The 24644-nt window shown below is 43.0% G+C and overlaps 1 protein-coding gene across 8 annotated transcripts in view; it reads right to left on the reverse strand.

Annotated features, from left to right (window-relative positions):
- Palld (palladin, cytoskeletal associated protein) overlaps window positions 1-24644 on the reverse strand; it is a 416234-nt gene that overhangs the window by 8811 nt on the left and 382779 nt on the right. For 5 of the 8 annotated variants that reach the window (XM_004640245.2, XM_023700091.1, XM_023700095.1 and 2 more), the window contains 7 exons: window positions 20818-20953; window positions 17162-17260; window positions 16328-16378; window positions 14339-14560; window positions 11658-11807; window positions 3103-3197; window positions 612-744 (listed from right to left, as the gene is read on the reverse strand). In XM_004640245.2, the coding sequence (XP_004640302.1) occupies window positions 612-744; window positions 3103-3197; window positions 11658-11807; window positions 14339-14560; window positions 16328-16378; window positions 17162-17260; window positions 20818-20953 (886 nt within the window). The remainder of the gene's footprint in view (window positions 1-611; window positions 745-3102; window positions 3198-11657; window positions 11808-14338; window positions 14561-16327; window positions 16379-17161; window positions 17261-20817; window positions 20954-24644) is intronic. The other 3 variants (XM_023700092.1, XM_023700096.1, XM_023700093.1) reach the window with 2 other exon arrangements.

Consider the following 24644-nt stretch of genomic DNA (forward strand, 5'->3'; position numbering starts at 1 on the left):
AAAAAAACAAAACAAAACAGTGTAATAGCCCTTAAGTACGTTTTTTCAAATTCCTCTGAGAAACTACTGAACACACAGTTTGTATATAGTTTCGGTGACCACATGCCTAATAAAGCCTGCACACCCAAAGACCCTGGGTAAAGAAATCCTAGAGTCGGGCCAGGGAGGTAGCTCAGTGGAATAAATGGTTGCCCCGCAAAGCACAAGGTTCTGAGTTCAATCCCCTGGTCCACCAAAAGAAAAAACAAAAAACAAAAATAGTCCTAGTATAAAAAAGAAAAAGAAGGTTGTCACAGATACAGTCCTCCAATGTAAAAAGAGTAACGATCACCTACTGATTAGGACACACACTACATTCATCATATTTACCAACAAAACAAAAAATCTTGAATGGCTTTCTGGAATGAGGATATGGAAGTTCTGGAATAAAAAACATTTAATAGTAAACAAAGAGCATGATGAAAACCCACACGCAAACACTCAGTCTAGCTCACTCTTTCTCTGTTGAGCTGGAATCATGCTTTACACATAACTTTTCCCAACATGAAACAGAGAAATGGCGGTGAAGGCAGAAGCGAGGCAGCAGTGTGGCAGGCAGTGGTAACTCTTACTTTGCAGTCCATTCTGCAGAGCTTTCCTTCCTGAACAGTCAGATCTCCAGGAGCCTGAAGGAAGTGAGGTCTGAAGAATCGCTCCTGAATGGGCTCGCTCTCATCCGCACTGTCCCTCGATCGAGAGCGGGGCCTGGAGACAGGATGCAACAGGTGGGTGAAACGACAGGTGCAAGCGAGTTCCAGGACTTCAGCCATGTCCTCTTGTAATATAAGGGGCTACTGATCCAACTTCCTTTTCTGATACCTGCCCCCAAGATTTACATACCACAAAGGCAAACCCTTGTTTAATTTCCAAGTGTATGATAAACACACTAGTTTGCAAACCTCAAACAAATATTAATCACAAAGGAGAAGAGTAAAAGGGGGTTTATTACATGTTTTTTTTTTTTTTTTTCCCTTAACTACTTTAAAGCCTTATGGTAGATTTAGGGCCAGCTTTTGCTCATTAGTTTATTATCAATTTTTTTTTTTTGTAGCAGAAATTGCTATGGTGATTTTAATTTTGCAGGGAAGTACTCATTTTTATTTTATAAAAAGATGATATTGAACAAAAATTCCTTTTCAGACTAAGAAGACAAATTACATTTTTAGGCAAGCTTCCTTTTGCATTGGTTATCCATATGCCTACAGGCATTGTTTTAGCTTTAAGGTAAGACTGTGCCAATCTCTCAGATTGTGTGTGTTTCTTTTGCTGTCAGAGAAATCCAACTTCATGTAGTAGCAGGGAAGACTTAGGGAATGGGAGGGGGCTGGAGAGAAGCTCTGTCAGCTTTGATTCTGGAAAACGCAAGGCTGGGACAACTGGGACAAACAAAGCCTGGTGCATTAGGGTAACAGTGTTTTACGTAGTTCTCTTTTCTCGCAATGCAGGTCTAGTTTATGACAGAAGTGCTTTGTAGGCCTCACTGATACATGGAAAAGCTTAAATGTATTGGACTGTAAGAAAAGTAAAAGCGAAAAACACTTTCTTACAGCTCCAAGACAATGGAGCTAATACTAGACTTCTGTGTTTATAGCCACAGACGCAGGTTTAGAGTCCCGGAATAGATACTGCCACAGTAAGTTTAGAATCAAATCTGCACACCCGCAGGCGCGTGGCACCCAGATGCCTCTGGACCTCAGCCCGCGAGGCAGGACAGACGCAGCTTGCTGCGTACTCCATTTTCCTGCTCCGGCTCTACGAGCTGGTGTTTCTCTTCAATAAACGCAGGGTGCACCTGCGCTCTGTGAATTACAGTCAGGACTCTCTCAGGCTGCTCTGTCTGTAAAGTGTCTCAGTAGGAAGCCAGATCGATAGACTGGCTTCATATTCTTTTGTTTTTTTTAAGTGCAAATATGTTACTAAGAAGCAGCATCCTTCTCCCCATCCGCCATTATTCCGTCATCACTCTTCACAGACTTGGGCTACCAGGAAGGGAAAGTACGCTCCACAGTTAGCAGACACTTGTTCAAGCATTTAAAATACAACAACTCTTACCTATAAGATTTATGATCTAATAGTCTTATGTTCTTTAGTTTTTTGGCGGAACCGGGGATTGAACTCAGGCCCTTGTGCTTGCCAGGGAAGCACTTATTCTACTGAGCCATCTCCCTGGCCCTAGTCTTATGTTCTGAATCATCCTTTTTTTTTTTTTTTCCCAGTGCAGGGTCTCACTATGCAGCTCAGACTCTTAGTGAGCTTCTTGATTCCTGCCTCCCTAGTGCTGGGTTTACAGGTGTGCACCACCACACCCAGACTCTATCGCCAGCTCAGCACTGGGTGTGGCATACCGTTCCAGGGATCGAATCCTGGCCCCTGCACTTACCTAGGCAAGTGCTTAGACCGCTGAGCTGTATTGCCAGCCCTGAATTATCCGAATTTAAAAGTGTACATTAACAAACTAGTTGAGGTTAAGAAATTTAGTGGTGATCATTATTAACAGTCTGTTGGTTAGAGATTGGTGCAATTTTGATTATTTGTGTATCATCTATATATGTTTTCATGTTTAGGCGCCATCTAAAGGGGCTGAGTTATTTCTTATTTCTTCCTATAGAATGTGCTCTGCTTTGAAAACTAATGATGATGGGCTGGTGAGATGGCTCAGTGGTCTAAAGCACATACCTAGAACAAGCTAAGCAAAGCACAGGGACCACGGTTCAATCCCCCAGCACCACATGCCAGCCAGCCCCGCTCCCTGGTGGGCTGAGCTGGCCACACACACACACACACACACACACACACACACAAATAAATAAAAAATTAAAAAAAGAAAAAAAAAAGAAAGAAAACTAATGATATATCTGAATGGGCTCAGCACATACTAGCACATGGTTTTTCCCTTGCATTTTCTAAACTGCAAAGGGCATAGTAAAGAACACACACTATGAAGTTTGTTTTTCTATTCTCTTCCACTTACTGCTATATTTACTGTCATGCTATGATTGTAGTAGCAATGAATTCACAGTGATAAGAAAGTTGTAACACCTATGGAAGGAACATCTGAAATACCTCCTGACATGTGGATGGCCCGAGGGAGAGCGCGGACTGCGGCCTCTTTGGTTGACAGCCTGGACCATTAGCCGTCCGGTGCAGCTGACACGGCCCTGTAGGAGAGAGGAGCAACAAAATGACTTGCCGTGCAGCACTGTTAGCCAGCAGGCCTGCTGTCCTACTCTGCGAGAGTTCACCTCATTACAAAGCAGTGTGCTGTTGGTGAGAAAATCCACCCCTCTCGGAGAAGCACTTCCCTGAGCTAACTCTCAGTAAAGCTGCATTTCCTTGAAGCCAGGCAGGAAGTCCTTCTCTGAATGCTAAATAAGCTGTTCTGCTCTATTCAGGATGCTTCTCCTGAGTGAACCGAGGTCCGCTAAGGCCTCCCCCGGTCAGGCTGGCTTGTGAAGTGCAGCAGGAGGACCTTATTCTCTTGTGACTATTCTATTTCCACGGTCAAACATTTACTAGTGTTAGTGAATTGTGAAATCAAGTCTAGGTGTTCTTAGTTTTCTGTTAGATGTTTTTAGTAATATATTTGTTAAGTGCTAGTGATGGCCCTTCCCCAGAATATATATTTAGGAATGGGCTCTGTGACAGAATGAGCATTATTTAAGAAATATATACATGGGATGCCAAAGAGGATATCACAGGCCATGGAGATAGCTCAGTGGTCTAAGCACCTGCTTGGGCAAGAGCAAGGACCCGGGTTTGATCCCCAGCACTACATGCTGTGCCAGCCCCGTCATGGGCATGGCAGGCTGGCCACCAAGACTGGGTGTGGTGGCACATGCTGTAATGCCAACACGGGGAGGCTGAAACAGGAAGATCACTACAAGTCCAAGCTGCACAGTGAAACCCTGTACCAAATACATAAAATTAAAATCAGAGATCATCACAACTAAATGACATGAAATCCTCGTGAAATGAACATGTGTGCAATTTAAGAACCAGAAGCAGTTAAATTCTAAAATAGGTGGCCATGCGGCAAGAGTCTACCTGATGAAGGGGCTGGTGAGATGGCTCAGTGGTCTAAAGCACCTACTTAGAACAAGTTTAGCTAAAGCACAGGGAGTGCGGTTCAATCCCCAGCACCAGATGCCCCCTGGCGGGCTGAACTGGCCATACACACACACACACACACACACACACACACACACACACAATTTAAAAAAAAAAAAAAAAAAAGAGTCTACCTGATGAAGTTATATTTTATCTCATGAAATTTACCAATTCAATATTTGCTAGTACGGACAGACAAACCTAGTACTTAGGGAACCCAGATGACATGGATAAATCGCCCAGCAGTGCTCTGGCTTTTTATTTCAGCTACTCCTTTTAATTTTTTTCATCACTATTACTAGTGAGTAGCAAAACTAGATTTTTCTCATCTATTTTGCATCTTCTCTTTCAAGAGAATAAGAATCTATACTTCTAAATTCTAATGCTGTCCAAAAAATAACAAAAGAAGAGGACAAATGAGCACATACAACATTAATGATTAGACTTTTCGTGAATTCTAGGATTGATGAGCAGCCCTTGTGTGCACTTAATTCAAAATAAAATTTTATGATTGGTTTCCTTCATGGCAGGTGACTGAGGCAATAGGAGGGGTGAAAATGCAACCTTGGAGTGTGCTTTGAAAAACTTTTCCAGTTGAGGTTGGCTGAGGTGGCAAGAGGGTGCGCTCAGGTTAGGGGAAGATAGCAGGTTATCCTAGCAAAACACCTTCTAGTAGGGCCCCACGGAGGGCTGGAATCCAGCAGCCTTTTGCAGGTCTGCCAAAGGCTGGACTTCATTAGGGCTATAGTCAGCCGGACAAGGAGGGTTTATAGGAAAGTTACACAGAACTGGAGGTCACACTTAAAATATTAACTGCCCTCAAAATTTCCATAGAAAAATAAATGCAATAAGATGAAAAATACTTATTTCTAAATTAGATTGATTTTATCTGAAGCGCAGACCCTATGACACAGATTTGTGGATGCCGAGCTCTTGGAAAATACTTGGAATTTCCAAAACACTCAGTACGAAAGGCAGAGTCAGTGGGAAGTAGATTCACCTTTTTAACTTCTGCTAAGCAGAGTCGCAGTCCCTGGGCCGAGAGGCCAGAGACAGGGATCTTCCTTAACTACCTGACTATGCTGAGGTTATGCCCCGCCTCCTGCTGCTTTTTCAAGCAAACACACACACACACACACCCCCAGAGTGTACATATTAGCATACTACTAAGGAGAGATTACTCATTTCTACACGTTTGATATACATACTGATAAAGACTTTCCTTAACCTTCCAAATTTAAGAAAAAGGAATGTGTTGCCATTCGTAGTCTGTGTACTCCCATACCAGCCCCCACTCCTGAACATCGGGAGAGACGGCATTATTAATTCAATTAATATTATGTTAGTGACCAACATATTATTAACCAATACATGATCAGGAGCATTTAGAAAGTATCCAAATTAGGAAGTTATTCTGACTTTTTTTTTTTTTTTTTTGGTGGTACCGGGGATCAAACTCAGGCCTTTGTGCTTGCCGGGCAGACGCTTATGCCGCCAAGCCGTATTCCCAGGGTATAATTTTCATATTTTTATTTGACAAAAACCCCTAGAAGTCAGTGAAGCAGTTTTGAAGATGTCTTCAGTGTTCAGATTTTTAAGTCTGAACATTTTATTTAGATCAATGGTACAGAATTAGCGCTACATGATTTTAACCTCACTGCACGCCAGTTAACCCTAGCAATCATCACAATCAGCAGGCCCTAGATACACATTACTGTGGTTACGTTAGCTTCTGATGTCCCAATTTCTATGTTTCACTAACAATAAAATAATAACAGATGTCTCTCTTTAAAGTGAGGCGTGAAGTAAGCCAGGAGATTATACACTGTTAAAACACAAGCAACAAGCAGGCAAGGGGGCACCTGCCTGCGATCTCAACACTTGGGTGGCTGAGGCAGGAGGATCATTCTGAGTTCCAGCCTGAACTGCACAGTGACACCCTGTTTCAAAAAGACAAGAAACAGAGAAGAAGAAGAAAAAAAAAACCTCAAAACCCACTATCAACAAGTAATTTTCTGCATTTAACTCAGTCCTGTTACTTTTTTTCTATTCTGGCAGATCCACGTAGTTTAAAGCTGTAGCACAAATAAGAAGTTTGAGCTGTTAAACGTACTCTATGTTAAAGAGTCAGCTTAGTAAAGATTATTTGGTGCCTCACGCAAGGCCTATTATTCGTGTAATGTGAAAATAACATTTATGTTTCATGGTTTATGGGTTGAACTTGCGGCAGGCACACAGGTCTGTATAAAGCTTGCCATTTGTCTACATAATGCAACTTGAAGCAACATCAAACTGCAGAGTAGCTATGCCAAAACCCAAGTGCATCACAAAGTAACTTAGCAACACAGCAAAACAAAGTGAAACATTTGTGTTTAGCTTTAGTTGTGTCCTAAAGATAGGATTAGAGTCTAAAATAAACTGTTCTTGTGATCCTCATTTTGGCATTCTGTCTAGTGCGAGACTACAGTCACTCGCTATTTTGCTGAACTACGTGACAACTTTGGTCTCTAATGAATCGAGCTGCACACACTCTGTGCAACCCCCAGTCCCGTGTGTTTGGAGCCGTGAGTTCTAGCCCAAGCAGAATCTGGATGGGATCAACACGACCTAACTTGTTTCTTTTTTCCCCAAAAGATTAACCCAGGTGGAGAAATATCACGTTCTATGGACTATTCTGCCGAACCACAGGGCCTGCCTTTCCTTGGCTGCTTCTGTAATCATTTTGCTCTGCTCAGGAAAGCGCTGCCTGCTGTGTTTCATTCCTGAACTCGTTCTCCGCTCCAGCCTTTTCCTTTTTCCCTTGTTCTTTTCCCGTTCTACAGGCTGCAGTGCATTAGGGAAAATAGATGCAGTCATCCCCCTTTTAAAACCAAGTACATTTACAAGTTGAGAAAGTTTAATGGAATAACTAGACAAACATAGGCACATCCGGTTTTCAGTCAAATATATGCTTTTGAGATTAATGTATTGTGGGATTTAGCTTCTTTGATTTCTTACACGCTTCTTTATGATCTATTAAATCATGTTTTAATTCACAAATAACAAGAGTAACAAAATACTTCAATTTTTTTTTCTTTATTTTGGTGGAACTGGGGATTGAACTCAGGCCCTTGCGCTTGCCAGGGAAGCGCTTATTCCACTGAGCTATCTCCCTGGCCAGAAAAGGCAGAAGGATATTTTTTTTTTTCTCCGAATGCCTTCAGGGCAGGTTTGACTGGCTTGAGTTGTGGGGATTGAACCACAGCAACCTGAGCCTGACCGCTTTATTGGAGCAGCCACTTAAAGAACTGAGCTAAGGGGCAGGCCCCCAATACTTCAAAATATGACAACACGTTATAAGGCTGAAATTATGACATTAAACATCTCTTTTGTGACATTCCTACAGCCACAAATAACTTATGCCAAAGGTTAGAATCATGGCCTACCCCTTGTCCTGTTCTAAATGCCATTCTTTTTTAATGAGTAGGAAAGTTCATTCCAACACCTAGACGTTGCCTCACAAATCCTCCATCTGCATGTCTGGGCGTACCAACTGCTGAGGACCCCAAGGAGAAAGCAGCTTTGGAATTACAAATCAACAAGGCATCATGTTCACAAACTTGGGATAGTGATTACTAAATGGCATAAATGTCACACTATTTCAGTGGGTCTGCACAGCTACACATTCTGAGGCCGGATGTCCATTCTTAAGGGTTTCCATAGCCTCTTTTCATGAGTTTCCCCTTCTGGTTATTCGGATAAGAAAGGAGATGCCTAGCACCACCTCTTAATCAAAAGGTAGGGCGTAAAGACCTTTGGAATTCTAGGCCTCAGACGCTGCCATGACGATGATGCCTTCTGGCATCTGAATTGTGGCTCTTTCTGGCAGACTCTGAGTACTCTTACTGCCACTTACTCCCGTCATCTGAGGGACATCCTGTTGGGGCGGCTGGCCTGTGGGCTCTCTGGTGGAGACTGGTCTGCTGTTCACACCTCTGTTCTGCCCCCAAAGGATACAAGGCAAGCCTAGAGGGCTGAGGTGGGAGCTTCACTGAGATCCAGGAAAGCAGAATTACTGGGGCTATGAGTGAATGCAGTTTCAGCTTCTCTGGGGTCTTCTCTCGGCCTTGAGGGTGCTGGGAGCAAAGAGCCCCTTCTAGGTTTCCTGTGTGGCCGTGTCAGCTGCGCTGAGGGTGTGGCTGCTCTCTAGCTTACAGCTCCTCCACCCAAGCCCACAGCTGTGGCACTGTGGCACAGCCACATCTGCTGCCTCACTCCTTTCCTATGAGGGTAATAAAAGGGAAAAGCCAGGAGCCGGAGACCACACACTAGCAGCATGTTGATGGACTTGCTTACGTTTGCAGAGCTGTGGGAGGGGAAACCTGGGAAGGGAACTGATCCTGTAGGTCGTGTCTGCACAGGTCAAGTCTTGGGACTGCTGTTCTGCGATGAGGTAACCAGTGTCGGTGAATTAGAGTAAAGCCAAAGATGAGCATTTGTGGAAAGTATATGGGTGCGAGGTGAGATGAGTGTTTTACATGTACTCTTTAAATCCGTATTATCTCCATTTTGTAGAAGAGGAAACAGGCATGGCCAGGTGAAGGGGCTTGTGCGAGGTCACACAGGTATCAGTGGCAGAGCTGGAATTCTAACTCATGTGCCTGACATAGAGGCACAAACTCCCTGTGTTCCTCTGTCCGTCCATCCCTCCGTCCGTCCGTCCTTCCTTCCCTTCTTTTGTTCGTCTGTCCCTCCCTCCTTCCTCCCTCTTCTTTCTTTCCCTCGCTCTTTTTCCAAAGTTTACAAAAGAGGATCTTTTGCTGGGGTGAGGGCTTATATACAGAGATCTGGGTAGGAGTGGCAGGAGTACAGTGAGTTTAAATTTACTTTTAATTGGCAAATTGTAATTGGTTATGATTACAATGTGATGTTACACACACACACACACACACACACACACACACACACAGAGTGGACCAATCCAGGGGGGATCCTTACTAGACCCTATTTATCTAGTGACTCCAGTACAGTTTACGTGATCAGTCAATACTGACCCTTGAGGCTGGCTGATGTCCTAAACTTTACTGCCATCAGCTCTAGGCATAGAGTGCTTTCTCCCTTATAACTATCCCATATGTGCAAATACATTTGATTGATTTGAAGAAGAAAACAACCAGACTGGTAAGTGCAGTTTTGCATACATGCTCTTTTGTTCTGCACAGTAGCTTATCCCCCAAACAATTTAAAACAAGCTAGGAAAAAATGCCTTGAAATTCAGCAGGAGGTCAGTTCTGGCAGGTGCTAAAGGGACACAGACAATCCTGTCCTCGCAATAAATCTCAGCCTCGTCGGGAAAAAGCAAGGCTCGACAAGCATTTCTGGATTTGTTGCATTCACCACGTTTTCTTTGGTGGCACTGGGCATCAAACTTGGAGCTCTGCATGTGGCAGGCAAGTGCTCTGCCCCAGCCACGCTCCAGCCCTTTTTAGTTTTCTTTTGGCGACAGGGTGCCAGGAAGGTGCTCGGGCTGGGCTAGAACTCAGCCTCCTGCATCGGCCTCCTGAGAGCTGGCCTGCAGGTTTGTGCCACCACACCTCGCCCTTCTTTTTGAACAGCCCAAAACTGAAAGGTGCAATTTGTTAAATAAAAGTCACAGAGACATGTTGAAAAAAATAAAGTAAATGAAAATGATTACTTTTTTTTCTTTCCTCATATTGCATCAAATATAGCTGTGAGCATGAAATGTGACCTGGTATTAAAGATTATTTTGGCTGATTTCAGGACAATGATCATATAGTTATTGATTACAAAGTTACGTCCTCAGGAAGGTGCATTAGTATGGAAGCGCTGTATTGACAGGTGAGATGTGCTGTGCTCCTGCGCTGTGACCACGTGGCTCGCGCGGGCGTCACTCTACTGATGTTGGTGCAGGAAAGTGTTTATATACATTGGAATATTAAAAGCAGGATAAGCCTTGTACAATCTTTTACAAGCTTGTAAGTTTTGTTGAAATTATATAATTTTTCTTTTAACAACTTTATTGTATCATTTTCTAACAGTATTTCCGGCGAAAGAAATAACAAAATAAGGAGTGACACAAATAGGTCCAGAGGGTTTAAAACGATGACTTCCGGACACCTTCACTGAGTTATAAAATTGTTAGTCTTAGCTTTAAAAAAGAGAGAGAAGCGCAGGCCTGAGCTTGTACAGACTCAGCAGCTGCCCAGCCCCCCGCCCCCAGCGCACTCGGGGGGCGCACGCCTTGCTCACTATTGCGTTTCTGTACCCACCCCAGTGCCTGCAGTGTAAGACAAGCAAGGGAAAAGCAAGCGCAGGCTTCTGCTGGAGCACCACACGCAGCAGCAGCCTTCTTTTGAAGTCTGAGAAAGCAGTTAGTTTTTGGTCCTAAATCTAAGGACAAACACAAGACAGAACATTTTGAGCCTGGCACAGAACCTTAGCCTAGTGTCACAGCCTCGCTGAGGCTGAAGCAGGAGGCTCCCTTGAGCCCAGGAGTTCGAGAACTAGCCCATGCCCTGCTGTGGGACCCCAGCACAAACGATAAACAAACCGCTCCAAGTTGTGTTCGATACAGATAAATGCTACGCACTGATTGACATCAAAATTAGAATTATTTTGGTGAAGGTGGAATTCTATCACCCTACCTCTGGGCCAATAACATTTTTATGTACTTCTGGATTTTTTTTTTTTTTTTTTTTTAGCTACCAGGGATTGAATTTAGGACCTTGCACTTGCCAGGCAAGCATTTATTCCAATAAGCTATCTCCCCAGCCCCTGTACTTCTTAAGTATTTAATTTTGTTTTTAGTTTTTCCACTATGATCTAAGTATGTGCCACTCTGTATCCTTTCTTCCTTATTTTCTTCATAGAACATAATCCTACCCAGAATTATGTGCTTTATGTCATTGTTCACTAGTTTAGTTTCCAGTTAAGGACTGTCCTGTTCACCCTCACCACCCCATGACATGAAGCCCTCCATGCCTGTGGGGGATGCAACTTGTACAGCATCATTCCTACCAAAGAACACCCAGTGGAAAAAATGAAATGTTCATGAAATATGTGTGAAAAGAAATTAGTACAAAAATTTAGGGATGGGGAGATAGCTTAGCGCTCTAAGCGCCTACCTGGCAAGCGCAAGGACCCGGGTTTAATCCCTGGTACCGAATGCTGTGACAGCCCTGAACTCTGGGCCTGCCATGCTGGCCCTGAGACCGGGCATGGTGGTGCATGTCTGTCGTCCCTGCTCTGGGGAGGCTGAGACAGGAGGATCACTATGAATCTGAGTTGCATAGTGAGACCCTATACCAAATAAATAAATAAAAGATTAAAAAGAAAAGGATAGATTTTATTTTTGTTCTGTCAAAGCAAGATAGATGAAGAATTTTGAAAAAAAAAACCTTTATAAATAAAAGAAGTACAACTTCACCTCTTAATTAAGTAGTTCCTCTGCATAATCAAATGCCTGTCAGCACTACATGCGGAAGGAAGCCCAGCGCCCTCCCCTACTTCACCTGCGGGCTGGCAGCCATGATTGTGTAATTCCCATCATCGTCCAGGGTGGAGGCCGCCATGTGGAGCGCGCAGGTCCCATCGAGATCTCTTTGGATGGTGTAGTGATCACTCTTCGGAGAGATCTGCTTGCCATCTTTAAACCAGTAGATCTGTAGAAGGAGGAGAAGATTCAAGATAAGAGTGTCCTCTTCCTCTAGTTGGAGGGTTGATAATAACAGTGTGATCTGCTGAGCTGATCTGAGTTTTCATATTGAAATGTTAATCAAACACCTGAAGAGGAAACCGATTTGAATGAGAAAAGAGGATAGCAAATGAGTTTCTTTTTTAGTTTGAAAAACTCATATATCATTTTTTTTGTTTTAAAAAATATGTGCAATATATGTGTGTATATATGTAGTTTTTAAAAATATAGTTCTTACATTCATTTATTATTTATAGGAAGTTTATGTGGGGAATTTTGGCAGTGATTATTTCTATGACGTACCACTAGATTATTTCTTTTTTCAAATGTACCGTTAAGTACAATGTGTTACTTTTAAGAAAAGATGGAAAAGGTTGTTTTAGAGAACAAAAACAAACCCCAGAATCCAATCATTCTACTAAATTGTGTTGGATGAATTTGAAAAAGAATATACCCTGGAGGGAGGGAATAAGTCGAGCAAGGTCCATAATGGCTGGAATGCTATGCTTCAATTCTGGGCCAAGAAGCCCACGACCAAAGGTTGAAAGCTTGTCAGCAAAGAAAACGGCATTATTGAAAAGCAAAATTCTGGTTAGAAAGAATAATCAAACCTTGTGATATGAGGAAGGACTAGGCTGGCGATAGCGAACCTTTTAGAGCTTCCAGTGACACAAACCGTGCTTGTGTGTCATAGGGTCACCACCACTGGACCAGGCTGACCTGGATGAGGGTCGTGTCCTAGCCTGGCACATCAGTAAATGGGATTATGCCTTTCCCCAATTTAAGAATAAAAAGGGTGAGAAGTTGAAACCCCAAGTTGACACTATTACATGACATTGAACCTAAAGCAGAAAAGATAATACGAAGTTTGGTCCTGGGGGATTAAAATCTCTAGCTTCCTTTCAGAAGCACACGAAAGGTCTCCACATGGGGCACTTTCACAGGTAGTAGATGCTCCTGTACATTAGTTCTACCATCAAAACCTAGCAAACCATGCGAGGGAATGAACAGCAAGGACAGTCAGTAGCTCAAGAAAGGAGAAACGAGAGGCCATGCGCTATACATAGCGGACAATTGCAAGAGACTCAAAAGTAACTACTTCAAGTGACTTAACTTTAAAGGATCAAAAACTATAATGACAGGATGGTATATACATGCAATTTTGGAAAAGAAGTATATAATGAGGAATTTACTAAAACTATAAGATTAACAGTGACATCAAAGAAATGAGCATAGTAAAGTGGAAGAGTGGGAAGGGATGTCGTAAAATTTGACACCTTTGGGTTCTGTACTGGGAATTAAACTCACCACCTCACACTTGCCAGGCAGGTGCTGTGCCGCTGAGCTGTATCATTGGCTTTATGTGTTGTTTTAGTCTCACAATCAGGTTAGTATTAAAAACTAAATTCCAACCACCGAGTCAGAGAAAAACAGATCAAAGAAAATGGCCTTAAAATTTTAAACTCATATCCACTTTCTAATAAAATGAGACTTTAAAAAAATAAACTCTGATGTTATAAAAAGCCTTTTAAACATATTCTTCACATAATTTGAATTTCCCTGGTTGTAAGTATAGGAAGCCTTGGTTTTGTAGACTAAAGACCTGACTTTCCGTCACCAGTGGAGACTGTTACTTCTTGTATGGTACAAGGCACTGGCTGGATTCACATCCAGGTCTGGTTGTGAACTCTGACCTCGGGAAAGAGTCATTTGCAACTTGAGAGTAATAGGAGGTGCAGATGATGCAGGTGTGGGAAGAGCTTCTTGTTCCTTACTTGTTGCTCTTCTGTTATACTCCTCACACCTCAACTCCATGCCCCCTGCTCCCCCGCTTTGTTCCTTTCTTTCTCACTCCATTCCCCCCTGAGAACTGAACCGAGAGCCTGGAGCATGCAAAATGGGAGCTCCACCCCCAAGCTACACCCTGTCTTGCTGGTGTTGGTTTCTGGTTTCTCCTGAGGCAGCCCTGAATCTAAGAGCACTTTAAAAATTTTACATCCTGAATGCTACGAGAGCGAGAGAGTATCTCTTCTTTCTACATATCCGCTATTGCTCAGAACCCAACTTGTCCTTGAAGAGTGTGGCTCTTGCTGTAGCTAGGGCACAACTCTGTAGAGCATTTGCTTGGTCCTCAACAGAAAGTTCAGCCGTGAGACCTCTGGGAGGGACTGGATTCTGGGGCCTGTGTCTCATTACTGGATTAACCTATTCATGGATTTCTGTGGCTACTGGGTTATTTTAAGAGTAATTTTTAGTATAAAAGTGAGCTCTCATACACTGGTTTTGTCTTGCCATGTAATATACTTCTGCTGTCATGAGTGGGAGGAACACCAGGTTCCTGCTTATGCTACGCTCTTGGGATTCCCAGCCTCCAGGACCATAAGCCATCCAACTTCCTTCCAATCCAACTTCTTTATAAATTACCCAGCCTCAGGTATTTTGTTACAGCAATGGAAAACAGACAAAGAAAACTCTTAAAACGTCATGTGCGTAGCTTACCTTAGGCTTTGGATTCCCGGCCACTCTACACGTGAAAGTTACAGGCATCCCCTCAAAGATCTTAAAATGCTTCAGCTTCATCTCAAAGAAGGGTGCCACGCTGCTCTCCACAGGCACGTCCCCGTACTGAATGTCATCACCTGACTCGTCCACCAGAGACCTCTCTAGCCTGTACTCTATTTCGCTTATGAGCCTCTGTTCACAGCTGGAGACCTTGTATTCCTGCGTCGAACAGAGGAAGTTCCAGTTAGTGGTCTCACTGCCTTGTAGAATGGTGTCTCCCGAGTCTCACTGCTCTGTCCAGTGAGGCACTGAAAAGCAGGGTGTTTGTACCATACAGCTTCAAAACACAGTCTGAGCCCAGTTCAGTTCCACAGAACACAAAAAAAATCTGGAAGTGGACATATATGATATTTCAAATTTTCTTCAAGCTCTTTCATCCCCCCAAAACCTAAAAAGATGAGCTCCTTGCTTTTCTCTCTCAGGAGAGGGCTGAAGGGGAGAAGCAAAGAAAGAAGCAAGGGCACTTATTCCTAATCCGTTCATGAAAATAAAACCCAGGGGAACACTGCTTTCCTTCGGCAGGGAGAAGCTGATGCGGGGTGGTGGCCTCTGTGGAAGGCTAACGTACATGTGGCAAGCAGCTGTAGTCCTACACAGAACTTTATCAAATGATTAATGGAAAATATGGCACCACTTTTTTTTTTTTTTTTTTTTACACATAACAACACTCTGTCTCCTAGAGGCCCCTCCTTAGCTCTGCTATTAATGATTTACCTTTTTAAAAGCAAAACAGGACTCAGTCTCTAGTCAAAAGTCTGGTTAAAAATATAAAAGCAAGACCAAGACTCCATCAACATGCCGTAGTTTCAGGAGGGCCCTACAGAGTACAATGAGCAGGGCAGCCTGTTACAAAATATTCCCTACTAGTTTTCTCTTCAAGAAATCATACTTTAAGGCCAGCCAGACAGCTCAGCGGACTAAAGTGCCTGCTTGGGCAGAACGCAGCGGCCGGGGTTCTATCCCCAGTGTGCTCTGCTGGCCCTGCCCCTGGGGGACGCTGAGACGGTGAATGAGACTGGGCGTGGTGGCATGTGCCTGTAATCCCATCGTTTGGGAGGCTGAACACAGGAGAATCACTACAAGTCTGATCTAGTAGTGAGACCCTGTAGACCCTTACTAAATACATTTTCAAAAAAAGAAAAAGAAAAACAAAAGAAATCATACTTTAAAAAAGCAATGTGTTAGCTGCGGAGAGAGCTCCGCAGTCTGAGAGAGGTGCAAGGACCCGGCTCCATCCCTGGTACCACAGGCAATGCTGGCCCCACGCCAAGCCGGCCACAGAAAACAGGTGTGGTGGCGCAAGCCTGTAATCCCAGCGCTGGGGAAGCTGAGACAGGAGGATCACTATGAGTCTGAGCTATGTAGTGAGACTCTGTACCAAATACATAAATAAAAGATTAAAAAAAATTTTAAAAGCAATGTGTTTATTGGAAGGCAGAAACGCATGGCACAGACAAAGCTGTCAGCGGTGCACTGCAGGTTCCGGTTTTACTTCCCGCCACACTCCTCTCACTGCCCCACCAGGCTCGAGCCCGTGTAGGTAGCACAGTGGGAACCTGTCTCAAAAAAAAGGGCTGGGGATAAAGCCCAGCGTGGAGTCCCCTGAGCCCAAACCCCAGCACCTCACAGAAAAATCTGAGCGTTCAGAGGATTCCCTACAGTCACAGAAAAATCTGAGCGTTCAGAGGATTCCCTACAGTTACAGAAAAATCTGAGCATTCAGAGGATTCCCTACAGTCAGAAATGAACTGAAGGTCCTAAACAAATGACAAAACATTACAGTAAGTTCTGCTATACAAAACCTGACAGCAATCCGAGCATTTATAGTACGGCAGTACAGGCAACACACGTAAGAATGAGCAGGGGGGGAAACAAAGCAAAAGCAGACACAGGGAGACTTGAAAGAGAATAAGGAAAAAGCTCAACCTTTTGGCCGTCCAGAGGACGCCCTACGGAAGCCTGAGGAGCCCCGACAGCCTGCAACGGTAGAAAGGAAGAAGTGAAGGGCGGTAGCAGAAATCATACACTCTAGCAAGACTTGCAGTTTTCTTTCACAAAATGAAACTTCTGTGGTATTAACATTCAACACGGAGAAACCTTCAGAATTGGAAGGCAGGCCCATTTTTGACAGGCAGGGAAAGACTTGATCCTCTATACTTGCTTTAAACATTTTTGTTTTAAGCTGGAGAATACACCTGGAACTCCAGAGGCAGCCAAGGGTCTTCCTTCACCCACACACATCAGCTCCCGGAGGGGTTTTAATAAGCAAAGAAAAAAAAACAGCATTTCAGTCCTTTGCTGATTAGTGCTTTGTAACTGTACGTGTGAAGGAAGATACAGATCACCAAGGTTTTCTCTATATGGATATTTTCCTTGGCTGGCTATTAAAAACATAATGGGAACTATTTGCTAGTGTATTTCAATCACTGACAGCAAAAATATTTTTCTCCACACAAAATTATTTGGTATTAAAGCACAGAAGAGGGAAAAATAGAAAGCTGGCTGCAAGGAAAGAAAACTGCTCAATAAGATAAAAGAACAGGTGGTGCTGATGGAAATAATTCTATCAATTGCTTCCTGCAGGGTTTCGTACATAGTATTTGTTTAGTACGTATCAACTATGAGGTTGACAGATGATACTAATAAGGCTTTTCTGTGACTTGCTCTTTACTTTCCATAAACCAATCCCAGGAAGAAGAGCAGGGGCCCAGGGGGCAGAGTGGCAGCTATTTGTCCAAGAGGTCCAGAGCAACACGGTACCTGATTGGGTGTCTCTTCTTCTGGCTCCTGCATATTAAAGACAGTCGCGCTGTCGGCACCGAGCAGGCGACGAGCCATTCTCTCTTCGTATGTCAACCTCTAAATTCAGGAAGTCAACAAAAAAACACACGATTAGAAAACAAAAGCAGTTACGTATTGCCTCATGCAAAAGAGTGAGAGAATGAGTTTGGATATTTTCTGCAGCTATTGCCTCTAGCTGCAGACAGCTGAATGCAGCAGGAGTCCACGGAGCCTCTCCCTTCTCTTGCTGCGGTCCTGCTTTTCTCTTCTCCTGGTCTCCCTGGCCTAAGCAGTGCTGGGAGCGAGCTAATCCTGGGAGCCCCTGACCCATACCGCACGACAACACAGAAGACGTGTCATTCTTATGCTTTATGACAACCAGAGGGGGAAAGGGGCAATATTGGGAAAGCAAATATGATAAGGGAAATGTTATTTTCAAAGCCATTTACATGCTCCAGAGCAGTAAAGTCAGCTCTTCCAAGACCATCGGACACAAAAACCAGAAAGCTACTCAAAGGGGAACACACTGATCAGCAAGAATAGAGAACAGGCATTATTGACAAAAGTAATTCTACCAGTCTCCTAACACTGTGCCTGGCACATAGGATGTGATCAATAAATATTACCAAATGGAAGTATTAGACCGACAGTGATGGCTCTTTTTTCTTTTGGGGGGCAAAGGGGCCTGACTTTTAAGAACAGTTACTAAACTACTGTGTACTATTAAGAGAACAGAGGTGAAGATCATAATCCAGAAAGGACTGGCCATGGCTGACTTAGCAACGAGACTGAAGGATTCTGCCAAACCTGCCGTCCACAGCTCATGACTCACAAGCAAGCTGCTCGCCCATCAGGAAGAAAAGGTTCAAGTTTTTGCATCTAGCAACCAACACTCTGGAGCCTGCCAAAACCCATTTGTTGGGCCACTCTTATTCCTTACACCTACAAGCTTCCCGTTCTGTCAGTTGGTAACTCTTGCATTTGAGTGTTGGTTCTAAACAGCCTTCAAATTACAGATCCAGGAAAACATTTCAAAGAACACCTGCCTAATCAGGGGTGTTTTACAAATGGGTTTTAGTAGAAATGGAGAATTAGAGATGCAGAATCTAAAAACGTGAAAAAGTTCCTTGAGATTCACCTCCAAACTTCTGAATATGGACACAAATTCCATTGGAAATTTTCTAATCAGGAAAAAATGCTGGGAAAATTTACAATTTCCAGTAATTCCTGGTTTTCGTCCCAGCTCAAACCGGGAAGTGAAACAAGTCAAGTGCCAAATAGTCCTAAAGTTCAAATTATTTCATTTAATAAAGAAAGGGCGAGGGACAGGAACAGGCAGAGAAAAGCACTGTGTGGCGTGTGGAGGGATTTAATCCAGGATACTAAGGCATAATTTTTTCAGACTGATTTGTAAAAATGAGTGAATTCACTTTTGAATCCTTGCTCTCTTAAAAAGTGTTCCTGCTGTTCCCATGAAGGAGCGGCCCACAATGAATTCCCCTCTGGTCGCACGGCAGAAAACATCAACTTGCTATCTGCTCTTCCACCATAGTGAGCCTGCCATTAGAAGCCAGATTTACTACACAGATATTTTTGTATGCGTGCACAAAAGTCATTTTATTGATTTTCTAATCGAATTTTAATTTCTAATCACATGTTTCTAAAGCAGCATGCCATGTGAAAATACTTGCCCTTGTCTACAGAAGCCAAAAGTAACAGATGAATAGTGTGACATTAGGGTAAAGCTATTTTGTAAAAAGGGGAAATTAATTCTTGTCTGAACTCTCAAATGTGGGAATCTAGGAAACTTATGTGAACATCACTGAGTGCTAAACAAACACATATAAATACACTTAATATGTTTGAATAGAAGCTTGAAGAAGGCTTGTAATGAGAGACTCTGAGCCTATCAGGATCACTTAAGTATACAACCAAGAAGAAGAAGGAGGGAAAAAAAAGAGCTGGAGAGATGCCGCCACCTGGCTTGAAAAAGTTCCCTTATGTATTTGCTTTAATCTTTCAAAGACGCTAGTTGACAGAGCCAGGGAAAACTTCCAGAGTGTGTTCATTTACACATGCAGTCACTTATTTCAGGGAGGAAACATTTTCCTTTTGTGAAGATCTTCTACACCTGGTGAAATGAGTAACGCAACATGCACTCACATTTTAATCTTTCTTAATGACATTTAGATGCCCCAGTATTTAAAATTAGCATTCAACCCCCCTTTCCGTTTGCCACCGTTCCAATCAAACATGGTCTGTTTTCACATTTTTGTTTATCACAGCTTGATAATTAAAATTCCTGGAAGATATAACTTGTACAGAGACCTTTCTGTTCTCAAAGAAGGGGACTGAGGGGCAAGTTTTATATGACAAGTCTTCATATATTAAAATCAAAAACACAAAAGGAAGGAATTGAACACCTCTATTCTTCTGCATAAGAGCCAAACAGATGTTTTTCTGGTAGTGTTCCATGACAAAGCTATGAAAGTCTCTTCTCCTTTGCCTGGTAAATGGTGCTTCCTAGGCTTGCTTCTCCTATTCCCTTGAAGTACTCTGATGGAGGCCGCATGTGGTAGTACACGCTTGTAATCCCTGCGCTTGGGAGGCTGAGGCAGGAGAATCTTTGTGAGTTCGAGACCAGCCTGGGCTACAAAGAGAGCTCAAAGCCAGGTTGAGCTGCATAGCAATACCCTGTCTCAGAACAATGAAACAAAACAAAAAAACTCTAATGTGCTAAAAGCCAGCAAAAAATACAAAAACTGATGAAGAAACGCAAGTCTAGTGAAGATCATGAACATCTTCCACCAGATTTATGTATGTACTGAACAATTCTGCAGCTTTAAAGCATAATCGTTTTCAAGTTTAACAGTCTTGTTCTGACAAAGTACAAGAGTGTGGACAGGCAGTACCCTTTCAGATTACTGAACCAATATGTAGTGCTCCCTGGTAGGATGGGACTAAACTTCAGCAATGGCTCTCTGGCAAAGGTATTTTTGGGGTAGAAGCAGTATATACTATTGAATGAAAATTTTCCTTTGAATACTTCATTCCAATTTACTGCTTTACTCTGAAGTAGTAAAACGATTATACTTTAAAGCTGAAGATTCTAGGGCTTTTCTTTCTCCCTCTTTTCTATGTATACCCACTATGTTTCTTTTCTTTTTTAATGCATTTGGTTGTTACAGGGTCTCATCACACAGGTAGGACTCGTGGTGATCCTCCTGCTTTCAGCCTCCCCAGCTCAGGGATTATAGGTGTGTGCTACTATGCTGGGACTCTGGCTGGTGCAGCCTGCCTCGGGGGTGGGGCTGGCACTGCATGTGGTGCCTGGGATTGAATGGTGGTCCCTGAGCGTGCTTAAGCAGACACTTTAGTCTGCTGGGCTATCTTGCTAGCCCCATAATTCTTATCTTAATAATATGCCTATTACTCTGTGAACTTTCAACTCTAAAACCTGCCCTCCTGTTTTTCTTTATTCCAAAATCACTAAGAGATATGCTGAGGTTCTGGGGGAATGAAATAATAATTCGGTTGACAAATCTCAGGAATCTGAGGCTTAGTTAACTAAAGTGAGAGATCTCTGATGGGAGAAACTGATATTCCAGGTCCACACCCCGAATCGGTCTCAGTACCGGCTGGCCGTTGTTCAGGAGATCCTCCTTGAAGCGAAGTTTCCGTTCCAGGTCTTGAATGACAGCATCCTTTGTGCCCTGGATCTCCTCATCAGAGGCTATCCTCGCAGTTCTACTGGCCTTCTTTGGAAACCCCCTGCAGAACAAAAGCAGGAAGTAGTATGGTCAGTTTGTCAGGCATACAAATCCAAGTCAAACATCTAAGACCAACAAGGGGACAGTACAATGTATCAACACGTCATTCCCACTCCCGTTTTTTCTTTCTAATGCTGCATCTATTACAACTAAAGGAAGACCATCAAATCTGGTTTCAGCAATTTCAGAAGCATTGACTGGAACCAGTTTTCAGAAAAGGTTCAAATGGCCTATAGTCCTATACTGTAGTTCAGGGAGACAGCAATATAAAGTGAAAGTTGATGTGCTTTGTAATCACACCTAAGTTTAAAATCTGATTCTACCTTGTGTTAGATTTGTGAGCTTTGGCAATTTCTTAAAACCTCTTATAAAACAGACATAAAAATATTAACATATATAAATAGGAAGAGGATTTCTAAGAAGATATATTTTTCATACTTTTATTTAATGTTCTTATCCTTCATAATTGGACCCATCACACAAAGTCCAGTGTGAAAATTTCCACTTGTGGTGCTGTGTTGATGTTTATAATATTTGGAATTCTGGAGCATCTCAGATGTTGGATTTTCATGTTAGGGTCGCTCACCTTGTGTCTTCCTTTCCCTTCCTCTCTTATATACCCTATCTGATTGAAGCAAGCTAGTGAGTGACTTAACATGAGACGTTTTTTATACTACAGAGCTCTGGAAAGGCTACAGGTCTGGCAACCTGTGAACTTCCTAAACTTCCGCAGCAGCAAGGGCGAGACCTCAGGACCCTTCTTTCCAGGGGCACCGTGTGAGCTGGCTATCATGAGTGTGCCATTCTTGATAGGTGGTGGATTACTATCCCTGGTGCCTTACACAAGTTGCTTCCTGGTTCTCTTCCCTTTTGCTCATAGGTCAGTGAGATCAATGAGAAGTAGACGACTACACAGTGTGAAATACGGAATTTGAGATTACAAAATGCAAAGCACAAAAGAATACATGTGATATTTCTATGTATAAATAAACAGAAGCTACTCTGGCGGTAGTTCTCAATGAGTGTGGACCAACAGCAAAAACACAACCCTAAAGAATCACTAGTTGCAGATCTGTAACGTCACTCCAGACCTACTGAATCAGGACCTCGGGGCTGGTGTGTAGCATGCCAGGTGATACTGACACAAATGGAAGTTTGATCAACAAATTTAGGGAAACATACATACATAGAAATAAAACAAAAACTCACTCAGAAATTCAGTGCACCAATCAGTTTTTGAGGCGAGCAGGGGAGTGTAACTGGGAAACTCACATGGGGGATTTTGGCAGGTGCTAGACAGGAATGAGTTTCACTTCATTAAGCCACACACACACACACACACACACACACTTGTAGCTAAGTTTTCTGATGCCTATCGTGGAAGACATTCTAATTGATATAACCTGCTTTTTCCAATCTGTACCTTTTGGTCATCTGCCTTTGAGATTCAGATTTAGAGCATTTTATTACTAGACACTAAAGAAAGAAATAAAATAGTGTGATCTCTTGTGTTTGTAATGTCCAAGTAGCAGCTAAAACTTTAAATTGTACCTTACTTAATGGGAACTGATATTAACAGAGAACTGGGCAATAAGCCTGAGAAACATTGATAACAAGTCCTAAGAATGACAATTTATAGTATCAGTCTTTAGTACCATGTAGTTGTTGAACACTAACATGCAGTCTGCTAGTTTTCTTGTACCTCCTGATTCTTTTTCAGGGTACGTCATCAGTCTTCAGTTTTATGTTTTCTTGGAAAGGACATCCCGAAGTCTACCCTATTAGTAACATATGTTTGTTTTCTTTGTTTTTGAGACAGGGACTTGGTATGTACATCAGGCTGGCTAAACTCGAGGTGACCCTCCTGCCTCAGCCTCCTACGTGCTGGGATTTCAAGTGTGTGCCACCACATCTGGGTCACTGTTTTCTTTATAGCACCTTTCATGCTTATAATTATGTGTTCCTAAAGGTTCTCTCTCACCATGGTGCTATTGTTAATCAGCAGGCTTGCCAACAGACACTCAAATATTTCTGCGATGAGTGAATGGATGTATAATCTGTCTGCACATCTGACCTCTCTTCTTGCTTTCCTCAGTCAAGAAAACTTGTGCCAGAGCCATATGAAGCCAGATTATATGTAAAAAGTCAGGTTCAGGATATGTAAATATTACAGAAATCTGGAAGTGAAGTGAAGTTCTGTATTGCTTTTGACTACAGCCTCACTTTTGAGAAATGGAAGTTAGGTTTCCAAGCAACCTCAGAGACAGAACTGCAGACAGCCCTCTGCTCCGTCAGACGCTCTTGCCACACACTGCTTTCCATTACCGCCCTTAGCCTGGACGTAACCCAGCTGCACGAGTGTGTGATGGTGACAGAAGGCATCACTGCTGCTGTGGGAAGATGACACTGTGTTCTCAGCCCAAGTGAGAACAACAGGGGTGAGAAGTTGGGTATCGGGCTGAGCAGATCCCATGAGCAGGAACAGCAGAGAGTTGAGGCTCCTGTAAACAGGAACAGCCACAGCCATCAGGATGAATGCAGAGCTATTTACCCCAGAGCAAGCCCTCTAGCTTGGAAGTGCTTTCCAGTGTACCTGACTGTCACTCATTTACCATGGCTCGGGGCTCTGCCACTCAACTATTTTACCATTTCAATAATATGTGGTAATTACTCTCCAATCCAAAGAAAACCCTGATCATTGTGTGTCTTTTAATGAATCAAGTGTCTGGATTCGAGATGACCATACGTAACCCATCTTTTCCACTTCTGTTTAAGAGATTTTCCTTCACTTACAGAACTAAAGGTATTCATATTTTCTTGGTTCTTAATGAAAAAGTAAGAATCAATTAAAATTTTCTAAAACTTCCAGTTATTTTACAAATATTATTGAGCATGTAGCAAGATGGAGTCTTAGGCCAACGCATCGTACAAGTCCTGTGAAGCCTACAAACGTTAGTTGGTTTGTAAGGTGACTCTATCATCCAATAACGTCTGGGCGTTCAATCTATTAGAAACATAAGCTTCATCACTGTGCTCTAAACATTATTATCTCATGTGAGATGGGAAAGAGAACTAAATCCTGAAAGATGGTTCTTCACCATGAGGGGCAGTTAATAATCAGGCTGGGGAGTAAGTGTGGGTGCAGACTGCGCGGTACTAATTCCACATGCAATGGGCATTAAAAATGAAATAGAAACAGTTCTGGCTAGACTGACCGCAGAGGACTGCACCAAAGAGCCAAGTATCTATACACTGGAAGATGAGAGTGCCAACAAGTAGCAAGGGGCGGAGGAAGAGTTCAGAGCCAGCATGGCACAGAGTGACAATTTTTTTTTAAAGCACTTGTGAGCTCCAAGGCTGAGGAAAACAACCTAATGACCATGTTCTTTAGTTTCCGCCTCTGTCTGTGAAATGTGATGTAAATGGCACGTACCTCACAGGACTACTGGGAAGACTGCAGGAGCTAGTGTGGAAAGGCGTCTAGCAAGTGCCTGGCGCAGTGAGAGGGGTCTGCAGGGACCAGCCCACAGCAACCAGCATGGAAGTGAATCACAAGGCAGGGCTGCCCAAGGGAAATGCCATGAATGAGGGGAAGGAGCCGAAAAAGAGGCCAAGAATTCTTGACCCAAATTTCCAAGAATGTGCAAATGACTCCGACTGACTGCTTTTTCAGTGCCTAACTCCATTCTAGG

The sequence above is a fragment of the Octodon degus genome, unplaced genomic scaffold, assembly GCF_000260255.1.
Source record: "Octodon degus isolate 3935 unplaced genomic scaffold, OctDeg1.0 scaffold00121, whole genome shotgun sequence".
Taxonomy (NCBI): Eukaryota; Metazoa; Chordata; class Mammalia; order Rodentia; family Octodontidae; genus Octodon; species Octodon degus.